At 39.6% G+C, this 14945-nt stretch overlaps 1 protein-coding gene across 3 annotated transcripts in view; it reads left to right on the forward strand.

The window, feature by feature from the left end:
• HELZ (helicase with zinc finger) overlaps positions 1–14945 on the forward strand; it is a 193708-nt gene that overhangs the window by 90063 nt on the left and 88700 nt on the right. For all 3 annotated transcript variants that reach the window (XM_066235080.1, XM_066235082.1, XM_066235081.1), the window contains 2 exons: positions 8133–8466; positions 9710–9840. In XM_066235080.1, coding sequence (XP_066091177.1) covers positions 8133–8466; positions 9710–9840 — 465 coding nt within the window. The remainder of the gene's footprint in view (positions 1–8132; positions 8467–9709; positions 9841–14945) is intronic.

Here is a 14945-nt window from a genome sequence, read left to right on the forward strand (position 1 = left end):
TAGGTTTATAGTTTGTATGAAAAATAATATAATAATTAATAAGTAATAATACAAGAATAAACTGTTTCATGTACACAACTAAATCTACATTTGCCACCCCCTATACACTATATACATAAAGAGTTTTAAAGGATCTTAAAGATAGAAATGAGAATTTTTAGTTACATGACTAAATGTACAAGTAGATAGTTTTTGTGTCAGAGAACTCTGGAAAATTTCCAGTGATTCTTTTACTCAGAGATGACCCTGGATGCGAAGGCTGGTAAATCACACCTCGGAATTTGGCAGGCTTGTACAATTTAATGAGGTACATACAGATTTGGTGCACATATGAAGAAGCAAATCCTGTTAGTTATTAGATACAGCTCCCTCTGCAAATAACTAGAGTTCTCAGAGGGCCTCTGTCAGCAGATAGCAAAGGGACAAATAACACAAATTGTAAGGATTATCGAAAGTCTTTGACACAAAGTTGCATACATTGCTTAAAAAGCAGTTTATTTTTTGTTTTCTCCTTTACCCTTTAACCTTAATATCTGTATGCATTTTAATGTAGCCTTGAATTTAGTTCACATTTGATTCTTTAAGCACAAATAACATTACTGGGATATATCTTATTATTTATTTTTATTTTTATTTAGATATTAAAGTTAATGTGGTGACATTGGTCAATAAGAGTACACAGGTTTCAGGTGAACATTGCAATGGCATTTGAACTGTTGATTGTTATGTGCCCATCACAAACTGTTGATTGTGTTATGTGCCCATCACCCAAAGTCAAATCATTTTCTGTCATTATATATTTGTCCCTCGAGATATTTTTAAAATATGGATTTTGGGGAGGCCTATATGCAGCTAGTGAATTGTGCTCTAGTGTAGGGATCAGCAGACTTTTTCCCTAAAAGACCGAGTAAATATTTTGGGCTTTCTGGACTCCATTCAGTCTTTGCAGCATATTTTCTTTCTTTTTTTGTAAAAACCATTTTTAGTCAAGGGCTAAACAAGCTGAAGGTTGGATTTCGCCCTTGGGCCATGTTCTTCTGAGTTTGATTGGATAATTTTGCTTGTCTGTTCAAACAATGCCAGTCATCAGAGCAAAATCAAGCCACCTTTAGAATGGTGAAGAATATTTTGTTTTGGATTGTAACCCATTTAAAACCAGAAGACAATGATGTTGGTAAATGGACTCAGTCCTCAAAGTGACTTGGATGTGTAATGACAGTGGTCGTGTAGTTTGTTCTCTGTGCACCGAAATGTGCCTCTTTGAGACTTTGTAGTCAGACCCACCACCTGATTGAGAGCATATTTCCTGAGGGCCAGAGAATGTTTTGGAAATTTGTGATCTCTGACAATTTAAACAGAATATTGCTAATCAGGAAAGTAGTACCAAGCGAATTCTTACAGGTTTCTTACATTTTAATTATAGGGTTTGGACTGTACTTTTGTATGGTCACTTTAGCATTCATTTCTTGGAAATAGGTTGAATGAAGCCTCTCAAGATGAGATAAAATATATTTTACCTTGAGGCTGGATTTAGTAATCAAGTTTGTCTATTTTTTTTAAAGATGACATTAGTATTTTTATGTTAAGTTTTAGTGTGAGATGTGTGAAGGCAGTAAGGATCACATTGTATTTCATTTAAGTTTTAGGAAATGCTTCTGCGTTCTTTCAGATTTTTTTAAAACTTCTTTGGCCTCAACTACATTTTGACATGCATGGTATAATGACTCTCCCTTGAAGTGAAATCTGTTTGGTTCTAACATACACATTTTCAGAAGAATTGACTCTGGCTGAAGCTCTCCTATCATTAAACTGTGTAGTGGCGTGCATAACCAGGTTGTCGAGCTGCTCAGCACTAACAGCTGGCAGGACAGGCTGTTGTAGGTGCACATTGTCACTGAGATGGTGAGGGCTCTCTTAGTTGTACCTTTGTTCTGTTTCTCTGCATCAGTAAAACCAGGGATTGGCTTATTGCCTTGGCTGATTTTTGTTGTTCATTTAATCAGAAATTGTAGGAAATGAAATTCACTATATAGCTTTGAAATTTTTTTTTTTATACTTTTTTTTTTCCATTTTTCTGAAGCTGGAAACAGGGAGAGACAGTCAGACAGACTCCCGCATGTGCCCGACCGGGATACACCCGGCACGCCCACCAGGGGCGGACGCTCTGCCCACCAGGGGGCGATGCTCTGCCCATCCTGGGCGTCACCATGTTGCGACCAGAGCCACTCTAGCGCCTGAGGCAGAGGCCACAGAGCCATCCCCAGCGCCCGGGCCATCTTTGCTCCAATGGAGCCTTGGCTGCAGGAGGGGAAGAGAGAGACAGAGAGGAAAGTGCAGCGGAGGGGTGGAGAAGCAAATGGGCACTTCTCCTGTGTGCCCTGGCCGGGAATCGAACCCAGGTCCTCTGCACGCTAGGCCGACGCTCTACCGCTGAGCCAACCGGCCAGGGCCAACTTTGAAATTTTTTAAAAGTTATACTCAAGAACACTGGAGCTAGATTTATTTTAGCTAGAAGTATGGTTTTAAATTGTTTATATATTTGGTTGGCTACTATTTTACCATTCCCCTAAAGGTAAGGTAAATTATATAACCTTTAAGGCTGATTTCAAATGTGGCATGCAACAATGAAAAGATGGTTTTTCTTCTTATTAAGAGTTATCTTTGGTAATTGTATGGTATGCTTTTTATTTTTGGTGTTTCTTAGTTATTAAATCTTTTTTTTTAAGTGAGGAGGTGAGATAGACTCCCACATGTGCCCTGACTGGGATCTACCTGGCAACCGCCATCTAGGGCTGATGCTCGAATCACTCGAGCCACTGGCTGCAGGAGGGGAAAAGGGAGAGAAGGGGGAGAGAAGCAGATGGTGCTTTTCTTGTGTGCCCTGACTGGGAATCAAACCCGGGACAGCCATAGGCCAGGCTGATGCTCTATCCATTGAGCAACCAGCCAGGCCCACTTACTAAATCTTAAAAATGGATATTATTTTAAATATTTAAGAAAGCTTACTAATGTAATGTAGTTTTGGCCTATTAATCTTTTCTTATTTTATTTAGTTTTTAAAAAATTGTTCATTGATTTGAGAGAGAGAGGAATGAAAAGAGGAGGGAGGGGAGAAAGAACAAGTTAAGCACAAACTTGTTTCACTTAGGTGTTCTGTTTAGGTGTGCACTCATTGATTGCTTCTGAAACGTGCGTGCCCTGACTGGGTGTTGAACCCGCTACCTCTTGTGTGCTGGGTTGACACGTCATCTAATAAGCCACCTGGCCAGGGCTAGCCTATTAATCTTTTTAAAAAATTAAGTATTAGTAGCTGTAACTTTTACTAGAAAGTCTATAATGTCTGCATCTTGAATATATAATAAATCTTCTGTGGGAAAAATCTGTATTTCTCAGTTCTATTATTTTCTAATGACTCTACCTCAAGAGTTTTGTTGCAAAACACAACTAAATGTCATATGAGGATTCTCTTATTGCTTTAAAACTGTAAGATTAGTTTTATATGTCTGCTAAATTGTCATCAGGTGTTTTGGGATGGCAAATTCTAAAATAGATGTAACAGTAAAACTTTAATATATTGCAGGATTGCACAGATTTGTTTGGGAGTAATATGAAGTAGTTGAAATGAGAATATAGTCCCTGGAAAAATTCAGATTATTACAGAAATGTAAAATTAATTTAATGAACAAAATTTATGGAATATTCAGTTTTTAGGCTAGCACTGCTATTCTAAGCAAACATGTTTTTTTGTTTCCTAAAGGTTTATCATTCTGTAGGGGAGACTGACCTATAAACATGGAGTTACAATATGGTATGATGAACACAGTGATAAGAGGGGTGCACCAGGGCGCTGGGAAGAAGCACCTCCCTCACTCACATGAGTGGGGAGAAGGATTGTCAAGTCAAGAAGGGAATCAAGTCTGTTTTTGAGACCAGTTGAAATTTAAGCTAAATTTTGAAAAGCAGGTAGCAAATTATCAGGTTAACAAATAGGACAAAGGTATTTAGTTAAAGGAAACAGGATATGAGAATAAGATGAACACACATAGAGTCATTAGTGTTGTGATGGGGGGGCATGTGTGTGGTGGGGTGCGGTTGTAAGAGAGAAGTTCTCTAAATCTTCCCCTCAGAGCTGCAGAAGCTAGCTGCTTAACATCAGTCTGCAGTTTACAAAGATCTTCTGGTGATGGTTTGGAGACTAGATTTGAAGCTCATGATAGGAGTTACAGCAATCCAAGCTTACAATGTTGAGATGCAGATGAATTAGGAAGAGAAACTATGAGGGCTTGGTGAATGTAAGGTGGGGTATGAAGGCTGGTGAGAGAGACAAGGTTGGTTTCCTTTCTTTTTTCTTTTTTAAAGATTTTATTTATTGATTTTTGAGAGGAGAAATAGAAATGGGGAGGGGGGTCAGGGAGGAGTGGGAAGCATCAACTCATAGTAGTTGCTTCTTGTATGTGTCTTACCGGGCAAGCTGGGGTTTTGAACTGGCAACCTCAGTGTTCCAGGTCAATGCTTTACCCACTGCGCTACCACAGGTCAGGCTACAGGTTGGTTTCTGTCTTGGACACGTAGGTGGATGATAGTTCCTTTACCTGATTGGTTTCAGTGATAATGTCAGAGGTCAGATGGTGATTCTATTTGGCTTGTACTGACTTTGAAGAGCATATAAGGCAAGGTATTTTTTGGCAGTTGGGTTTGTTACAGTACTGATCCAAGGGATCTAGGGGAGGGCAGCCTCACCTAGTGGGAGTTACAGAGTAAGAAGAGGGCAGAGTGGAGCATTTCAAAGGTCGATGGTGCCTAGATGAAAGATGGAGGAACCGCTAGGAAGGTAGGAAGAAAGGTAGGAGAATGTGGTTCTGCAGGAGTCAGTGGAAGAGGGAATTTAAGAAATTAAAGTGAGCCTGACCTGTGGTGGTGCAGGGGATGAATCATCGACCTGGAAACGCTGAGGTGGTCAGTTGGAAACCCCGGGCTTGCCCTGTCAAGGCATGTATGGAAGTTGATGCTTCCTGCTCCTCCCCCATTCTCTCTCTCTCTTTCTCTCCCCCCCCTTCTAAAATGAATAAAATATTAAAAAAATAAAAAATAAAGTTTTTACAAAGAAAAAAAGATTGGGAAACTGTACAGCAAGCAGCTTTAGAAACAAAGCAGTCATTTGTGAATCAAGAATACAGTATAACAAATTTCTTTGCTCTGAGAAAGTTTTAATGACCCTAAATCTCACTTACATGGATAGTAAAAGGAAAAGAAAAATTTAACTTTATTTGAGAAAGCATAGATAATGTAGAGATTCCTGGTTTTTTTTTTAAAAGTATATGTTTTTGAAAAGCAAGTAAATAGAGTACATGTAAACTAAGGAGTGTTGTATACTTTTGTTTCATTTTCATTTTTAGACTTATTTTTATATAAATCCTTAGTGCACATTACAGCTTTTAAAAAGTCAAATATGGCCCTGGCCGGTTGGCTCAGTGGTAGAGTGTTGGCCCGGCATGTAGATGTCCCAGGTTTGATTCCTGGTCGGGATACACAGGAGAAGCACCCATCTGCTTCTCCATCCTTTCCCCCTCTCCTTTCTATCTCTCTCTTCCCCTCCCGCAGCCAAGGCTCCACCAGAGCAAAGTTGGACTGGGTGCTGAGGATGGCTCCATGGCCTCTGCCTCAGGCACTAGAATGGCTCTGGTTGCAATGAAGCAACGCCCCCTGGTGGGCATGCTGGGTGGATCCCAGTCAAGTGTATGTGGGAGTCTGTCTGCCTCCCCGCTTCTCAATACAAAAAGAAAAAAAGTCAAATATAACTAGATAACAAAATCTGTATTATTTTAAATTACTGTCCTACTTTTTCTAGTCTGGATCTAGTCAACTGTGCATAGATAATGGAGAAATTCTATAATGTGATTTTTAATAATTACATATAAGGCAAATATAAAATGTGTAAATATATTAGGCAGATACTGCTAGAATTCATGAAAGGCACATTATTAAATATAAACATTTACACATTTTTAGAGCCTTATGTGTTCTATTCTATGGTATTTTAAAATTACTAATGGAATTTGTAAACTCTTATGAGTTATTACATGCATAAATAGCTAATAGCAGCCCTGGCCGATTGGCTCAGTGGTAGAGCGTCAGCCTGGTGTGTAGGAGTCCTGGGTTCGATTCTCAGCCAAGGCACACAGGAGAAGCACCCATCTGCTTCTCCACCCCTCCCCCTCTCCTTCCTCTCTGTTTCTCTCTTCCCCTCCCGCAGCCAAGGCTCCATTGGAGCAAAGTTGGCCTGGGCGCTGAGGATGGCTCTATGGCCTCTGCCTCAGGCGCTAGAATGGCTCTGGTTGTGGCAGAGCGATGCCCCAGATGGGCAGAGCATCGCCCCCTGGTGGGCATGCCGGGTGGATCCCGGTTGGGCGCATGTGGGAGTCTGTCTGACTGTCTTTCCATTTCCAACTTCAGAAAAATAAAAAATAAAAAAAATAGCTAATAGCTATTCAGATGTGTTATTTTCTAACTAAAAATATTTGTCTTATAATTTTGTAATTTTAAAGTATATAAGTGGTTGCTCAAAATTTTAATATAGTTTTTTTTTTAAGTGAGAGGAGGGGAGACAGAGACAGACTTCTGTATGCACCTCGATGGGAATCCACCTGGCAAGGCCCCTACAGGGCTATGCTCTGCCCATCTGAGGCTGTTGCTGGGCTACTGAGCTATTTTTAGTACCTAAGGCAGAGGCTCCACAAAGCCATCCTCAGCACTTAGGGCCAATTCACTTGAACCAATCAAGCCATGGCTGGAGGAGGGAGGGAGGGAGGGAGAGAGAGACAGAGACAGAGAGAGAGAGAGAGAGAGAAAATGAGAATGGGGGTGGGGTGAAGAAGCAGATGGTTGCTTCTCCTGTGTGTCCTGATCGGGAATTGAACCTGAGATATCCACACGCTGGGTCAAGGCTCTACCACTGAGCCACTGGCCAGGGCTGTTTTGTTGTTGTTTTTTTTAAAGATTTTATTTATTGATTTTACAGAGAGAAAGAAGACAGAGAGGTGTGGGGTATAAGAAGTATCAACTCATAGTTGCATCACTTTAGTTGTTCATTGATTGCTTGTCATATGTTCCTTGACCAGGCATGCCTAGGGTTTGAACTGGTGACCTCAGTGTTCCAGGTCAACACTCTGTCCACTGTATCACCACAGGCCAGGCTATAGTGTTTTAATTATATTTGATTTTCTAATATTTTAAGCAATACAAATGTTTCTATTAAGTTTATAATTTTTTTCTTAAGAATTTATAAGATATTCTTGACATCATGTGTATAAAAGATGATGTGAAAAGAAAACAATTCAATAGTATCATTAAAAAGTAGCCTTTTCCACAAGTGGATATATAGATTTTAAAACAATTTTATATTTTCATTCAACATGTTTAAACCTTCTAAGAGAAAATGCAGAAGGTTCTCATTCTTACCTCTTTGTCTTCCATCTTAGTACCATTTCACAGTGGCAAAGAAGAAGAGCTGTCAGTTTAAATGTTTCTTTGACTCTATTTAAATTAATCTTGATGCTCTGTGCCTCTTGCACACACATATTCTCTAATTCCTGCTGGAGATCTTCCTCGAGGTAGCCGTGAATGAAAATATATTTTGCATGTCATTAACAGTATTGCAAGAGAAATTTTATGGTTAGAATTTTTCAGTAAAATCTACTTGGAGAGTATCAATTTAATAAAAGTCCATTGTAGATTTAATGCAGTGCATTTCCTTCTGGTTCTAGGTGATGGTAGTCTTATTTGTCCAATGTTATGGTCAAACACTTTCATACTAATTGTATGTAATATTTCATTTTATTACAAAAGTCAGACTTAGCTTCATTTTAGGTGCTCATACTTTTAAAAATGTGTATTTTCTTTAACACAATTTAGTATGTGTCTTGTTACTGAATGAGAGTTTTCACTTAAAAAAAGTTGTTTCTACCTTGGAATAAAGGCAGACAGATGGTATGCAGTTTGTAGCTTAGTGGAGTGGAATGAATAATGAAGTTTTAATTTTTTGTATGTTTATATTTGATTTATTTTGTTTTACTCTTCTAGTTTCTAAATGTTTGATGTAAAATATTCAAACTCATTTTGTACTTCTGATTTAGGTTCAACCTTAAAGTGCAATTGCAGATTCTAGCAAGCTTCATGCTCACTGGAGTTTCTGGAGGTGCAAAGTATGCTCAGAATGGACAACTTTTTGGTCGCTTTAAGCTTACAGAAACGCTTTCTGAAGATACTTTGGCTGGACGGCTGGTGATGACCAAAGTCAATGCTGTTTATTTATTACCAGTCCCTAAAGAGAAGTTAGTACAGACCCAGGGAACCAAAGAGAAGGTTTATGAAGCTACTATTGAAGAAAAAACAAAAGAATATATATTTTTAAGGCTATCCAGGGAATACTGTGAAGAACTTACTCTTCGGCCTGATTGTGATACACAGGTATGTCTGGAGGGTGGTGGAGTCTCCTTATCCGTGACATTCTTCTGGTTCGGTTTCTCTTCTTTCTAACCGGAAGTGATATTGTACTGATGGGTGGAGAATCGAACCTTTGCTCACTCTCAGAGAAAATCAGTTCTCTTCAATCTACGTAACACTTGAAATGTTCCAGTTTTATACAAGGCAGTTTTAAATCAGCTATAGAGGAACAGTTGACAGGAAACTAAGTTGCATCTTGGAACAGTTCTCCTCTTGAGTTGTATCTGCTCTTGTCCTCCTTGTCTTTATGGATTCTTAGGTGAACTGTGTGTTCAGTCTTCCGTATTTAACTGGAAAGCTAATATTTTTTCTTCTTCACCATAAAATGGTATTATTTATTCATAGTAAGTTGATACAGTGTCTTAGGGCTAGAGCTTTTTTTTTTTTTATCACTTAAGGGATCTTTCACAGATGTTCTATGGATTGTATCAAATGTAGTCTTCATAGGAATGGTGTGATCAGATAATCTTTTCTAAAGATTAAGTAATTTGCAAGTGGCTCAGTTTCTTTCTTTTTTTTCTTTTCTTTTTTTGTATTTTTCTGAAGCTGGAAACGGGGAGAGACAGTCAGACAGACTCCTGCATGCGCCCGACCGGGATCCACCCGGCATGCCCACCAGGGGCGACGCTCTGCCCACCAGGGGGTGATGCTCTGCCCATTCTGGGCATCGCCATGTTGCGACCAGAGCCACTCTAGCACCTGAGGCAAAGGCCATAGAGCCATCCCCAGCACCCGGGCCATCTTTGCTCCAATGGAGCCTTGGCTGCGGGAGGGGAAGAGAGAGACAGAGAGGAAGGAGGGGAGGGGTAGAGAAGCAAACGGGCGCTTCTCCTATGTGCCCTGGCCGGGAATCGAACCCGGGTCCCCCGCACGCTAGGCCGACGCTCTACTGCTGAGCCAACCGGCCAGGGCCTTTTTTTTTTTTTTTTTTTTTGTATCAGTTTCTTTAGGTATGAAATGAAGGTAATAATAGCATTGGTACTATTAAGTGACATAATCTATGTAAAGTGTTCATTATAGTGCCTGGCCCTAAATGAACTAAGCAAATATTAGCCATGATAATTATTATTAGAATATAATTATTCTTTAAAAGAATCTCTAAACTTGGTTCCCCTAAAAGATTGTCTCCACAAAGTATTCTATCTAGTGAGCTGCAGGTGCTGTTTATTTTAATGCTTAAAAAAATATTTTTTATCTTGTGTTTTAGGTTGAACTTCAGTTTCAGTTAAATCGATTACCCCTCTGTGAAATGCATTATGCGCTAGATAGGATCAAGGATAATGGGATTTTATTTCCAGACATCACTATGACTCCCACCATACCTTGGAGTCCCAACAGGTATGATAAGGATCTATCTCATTGATGGAAGTTATGTTAATGATAAATAAAATATCTGTATCAAATAACTCATGCATACTTCTGGAAGAAAGTTTCTCTGTATTCTTCAGGAGACATTTTATTAGTTGAGAAACAAGAGTAAAAGAACCCTTTAAGAATGAAACATTTTGCCTGACCAGGCAGTGGTGCTGTGGATAGAGCATCAGACTGGGATGCGGAGGACCCAGGTTCAAGACCCCGAGGTCGCCAGCTTGAGTGCGGACTCATCTGGCTTGAGCAAAAAGCTCACCAGCTTGGACCCAAGGTCACAGGCTCAAGCGGGGGTTGCTTGGTCTGCTGAAAGCCCGTGGTCAAGGCACATGTGAGAGAGCAATCAATGAACAACTAAGGTGTCGCAATGAAAAACTGATGATTGATGCTTCTCATCTCTCTCCGTTCCTGTCTGTCCCTATCTATCCCTCTCTCTGACTCTCTCTTGGTCCCTGTAAAAAAAAAGAAAGAAAAAAAAAAAGAGAATGAAACATTTTCCTGACTGGTGGTGGCGCAGTGGAGAGAACGTGGACCCAGAGAGTCCGGATTTCCAGCTCTATTCCAGGGTTGCTGACTTGAGCTGATATAGTCAGCTTGAGCCTGGGATTGCTGGCTCCTGGATCCCGGGTTTGCCTGATTGAGCCTAGGGTTCGTCAGTTTAATCCTGAGGTTGTCAGCTTGATCCTGAGATCACCAGCTTGATCCTGAGGTCACAAGCTTGAGTCCAAGGTTGTGGGTCAGATTCCTGGTGAAGGAACTCCTTGGTCACGGCATGTATGAGAAGCAGTCAGTGGCTGCACAACTATGGAATAACAAGTTGATGCTTCTCTCTTTTTCTCCTCTCTCTCTTTCTCTCTCTCTCCCCCTCTCTCTGCCTCCTCCCTTCCTTTGACTCTCCCCCTCCTTTTCTCCTTCCTCTTTTTTTATATACATAAAAAGAATGAAACATTAGAGATTCGTTATATATTTACTTTTCCCAGAGTTTAAATAAATTCTGTTGTTTTTCTCAACTGCTTTAATTTGATAGGATGCCAAGCAATTTAGGTATATTTCTGAGTAGAAGTTGAATGGGAAAACTAGGGCCTTTCTACAGTGTTTCAAATAATTTAAAATAATTTTTGAATATGGGAAACATTTTTATAATTTAGTAAAATGGAGAAAGTATCATAGATTACACTTCAGAAACTATTCTCAAGTTAATGGTTGTGTAAATATTTTTCTGCTTAAATTCTATTTGGCATGTTTTTACATAGTGTCGTTAAATATACTTCTCTTTTGTTTCCAGAGTGACAGCAGTGATGCCCGTGTGACTGCATCTTTCTTTTCATCGGGTTTTATTCTCTTGCCCACTGCCCCTGCTTAGCTCACTCCCATCTTTCTTTTTTTAAAAAATCTCAGTTGCTCTACACAATAGAAGCTTATTTCGCAGTTGTCAATTCAATCATGGTAGGGTGTCTGTCTTCCATCTTTGATGGAGGCTCTGCTGTCTTTAATGAGTGTTTCCGAGGTCACCATGGGTGTCGGCCTCCAGCTGGCAGCTGAGGAGGAGTGAGCACAGCACCCTGCAGGAAGTGTGTGGGCCAGGTGCAGGTAGCTCGTGTCTCTTCCCCTCACATTTAAGTTCTCCGGTCTTAAAAACGGAACAAAACAAAATATGCTTTCTGCCATAAAACCAAATAATTTCTCCCCTGTTTTCACTTACCCTCACTATTCTATCTCTATTTTTATTTATTTATTTTTAAAAAAGATTTTATTTATTGATTTTAATTTTGGAGAGAGGAGAGAGAAGAGGGGCAGGAATGGGAAGCATCAACTCTAGTACCGTAGTTGCTTCTTTTTTTTTTTTTTTTTTAAGATTTTTTTAAAAATTTATTCATTATAGAGAGGGGAGAGAGAGAGAAGGGGGAGGAGCAGGAAGCATCAACTCCCATATGTGCCTTGACCAGGCAAGCCCAGGGTTTTGAACCGGCAACCTCAGCGTTTCCAGGTTGATGCTTTATCCACTGCGCCACCACAGGTCAGGCCATAGTTGCTTCTTGTATGTGCCTTGACCGGGCAAGTCCGGGGTTCTGAACTGCTGCCCTTAGTGTTCCAGGTCGATGCTTTATCCACTGTGCCGCCACAGGCCAGGCCCTATTTTTATTTTTATTGCCAGAATTCTTGAGCAGAAATAGTCTACAGATTTCCAGTATTCTTATTTATTCATTCTGTAATCTTGTGTATTCCACTTCCTCATGCCCCTGAAAGTAGTCATTGATCTATGGATGGTAGAAATGCAGTGACATCTTCTCAGTGCTCATTGGATTCAGCTTCTCTGCGTCCTGCGCTTCCTCCCGGTTGCAGCCCATGCCCCACTTAGGGCCGGGCTATTTCAGTCCCTCCTGGTCGGCCTTGCCTCCCGCTGCCTGTGTCTCTGTTCTCTAGGCCAGCTTTCATATTTCTTTCAGAGTGAGTTTGCTAAAATAATCATTTCATTTCACTGTTTCTGCATCTCTGAAGGCTTCTTTTTGATTTGTAGATAACAAAGTCTGAGCTACCTGATACCAAACTCTGTTATGTGGTCTCATTGACAGCACTTTCCAACAGTATCTTTATAGTTTCTGTTACTTTTTTCTATTTGACACCCTTTTTCCCCCTCTAAATCCCCATGCTCTAGTCATATAGAATTACCTTGAAGTTTGTTAAATATGTCCTACACTTATTTGCCTCCTTATTTTTTAAAAACTTCTTAAAAATATTTGTAAGTTTTAATAAAATCTGTCACATAAAACTTACATCAGCAGTTCAGTACTGCTAAGTATACTCACATTGTTATGCAATCCATCAGCAGAACTTTCTCACCTTGCACAACTGCAACTTTATACTCATCTTAGTCCACTCTCTCTTCCCAGCCTGTCTTCTTCTCATCTGTGATAGTCTGTGCCGGAAATAATCCTTGCTTAATGATCTGTTGAAGATTTGTCTGTCTTTCAATATGTAGTCCAGCTCAAGTGCTCTCTCCTTCAAGTAGATAAATCTTACTGTTTTGTTTTATTATTTGAATAATATTTATTGAGTGCCTACTGTATATTAAGTTCAGTCATTTTTGTGTTTTTGAGCATAATTTCATTCATTTTGTCAATTGCACATTTCTACTGTTTTCATTAGATTCTAAACTTCTAAAATTTTATTTTTAAATTTTTATTTATTGATTTGAGGGAGAGAGAGACAGAAAGGGAGAGAGAGGGAGGAGAGAGAGTGAGAAGCATCAACTTGAAATTGCTTCACTTTAGTTGTTCATTGATTGTTTCTCATATGTGCCTTGACTGGAAGGGGGGGCTCAAGCCAAGCCAGTGACCCCTTGCGCAAGCCAGTGACCTTGAGCTGAAGCCAGCAACGTTTAGGCTTAAGCCAGCAACCATGGGATCACTCAAGCCGGCTACCACACACTCAAGCCAGATGAGCCTGTGCTCAAGCCGGCAACCTCGGAGTTTCAAACCTGAGATCTCTGTTCCAGGTCGACATTTTATCCACTGTGCCACGACTGATCAGACTAATTATAAATATTAATTGAAATGTATCTGGGTCTCAGAACATACTGAGAAATCATTAGCCATTTAAAATTTTTCTGGAATAAGGTAGAATATAGATAAATACATGAAGTTGAGAAATTATTCTTGGGCATGTAGTATATAAATTAATTATAACAATGCATTAGACCAGGGTATAAAAGAACCTAGAATTAATTTGACTCAGGGAATAAAATAACACTATTTTATTCATAATAAACTTGAAGAGACTTTATATTGTTTTAAATTGTGAAAATGAGAGACCACTCTTACCAGCATGTAAATCTTTTTCCCTTTATTTAATAGTTAGAACAATAATAAAGTCAATTTGGTTTACTCATTGGCTTTCTATACATGTTTATCATTCATGACCAGAAACTATAGAATTGACCAACATTGTTAAAATTTCTGATCTGCTCTGTAGCATTTATATACACTGAAACTGTTGATAAGTAGCATGGGTTATATAAACAAAGAAATAGGGACATGTTTTAGAATTATAACCATAAATCCATTATTAGTCTTAGATTTATACTTATGTATATAATCTAATATCTCTTCATTAATAAGTTCATTAAAGTTCCCGAATTTGAAAAATTAGGTTGTTTTTAAAACTTTTCCTTGATTTTTGAAAGTGTACTGGCCACGTCATATCTCATTTTTCTGAAATCCTCAGAAGCAAACATTAATTGAGCACTTATTGCTCAATTATTTTTCTATCAACTTGTATGTGTTATCTCATTTAATCTTTACAATAACCATCTGATACAAATATCATTATCTCCATGTACATATAAAGGAACCTTGGGGTCAGATATCATAGAATCATAGTAATCAGGTATTGATGCAGGTAACAGTTTACTGACCTAACTGGCTTCAATATGTAGAGCTAGAGGCCCAGGGGTAGGTCCAGGATCTCAGCAGTGCTGGCAAGGACTGTGGTTCCTCCTCCTCCTGCCATACACAGCATGTTGGTTTTCTTCTGGATGCCTGTTGCCGCATGATGGTAAGAAGGCTGCTGCAGCTTTATGTACTGTGGTCTCATTTCAGCCAGGCAAAGGAGGAAGGCAAGGTAGCAGAAAGGGCTTGTTTCTAGTGAGACTTTTTGTTTTATTGGGTATAAAAGTCCTTATGGGGAACTTCATCCTACCTCTCATTGACTGAAATTGGTTCTCCCGCAGAGGAGGCTGGGAAACAGTGTTAGAGCTGCCTAAGTTCAGTAGAGGAAAGGCAGAAATGGTGCTGTGGGTGGTTTGCCGTGGGTGGTTTGGGGTAACCATTCCATAGTGTCTGCCAGGTGTATTAGATCTGTACTTAGCAGTCACCTCCAAAGCTTCCTGGTTTGTGGAAAGTGGAACATTGCCGGGGACTGGGAGGGTTTTGAGTAAATAAGCTGGTTAATGCTTAACTCTTTGGAGTAAAATGCTTGAGCTTTAGTGACTGGTTTCCAGGAATTCTAGTGTCACTGGTCAGAGTCCTTTTATTTTTTACTTAGAAAGTTTTAGATTTCAGAAAAATAGGTAATGG

The sequence above is a fragment of the Saccopteryx bilineata genome, chromosome 6 (assembly GCF_036850765.1).
Source record: "Saccopteryx bilineata isolate mSacBil1 chromosome 6, mSacBil1_pri_phased_curated, whole genome shotgun sequence".
In the NCBI taxonomy this organism is placed as follows: domain Eukaryota; kingdom Metazoa; phylum Chordata; class Mammalia; order Chiroptera; family Emballonuridae; genus Saccopteryx; species Saccopteryx bilineata.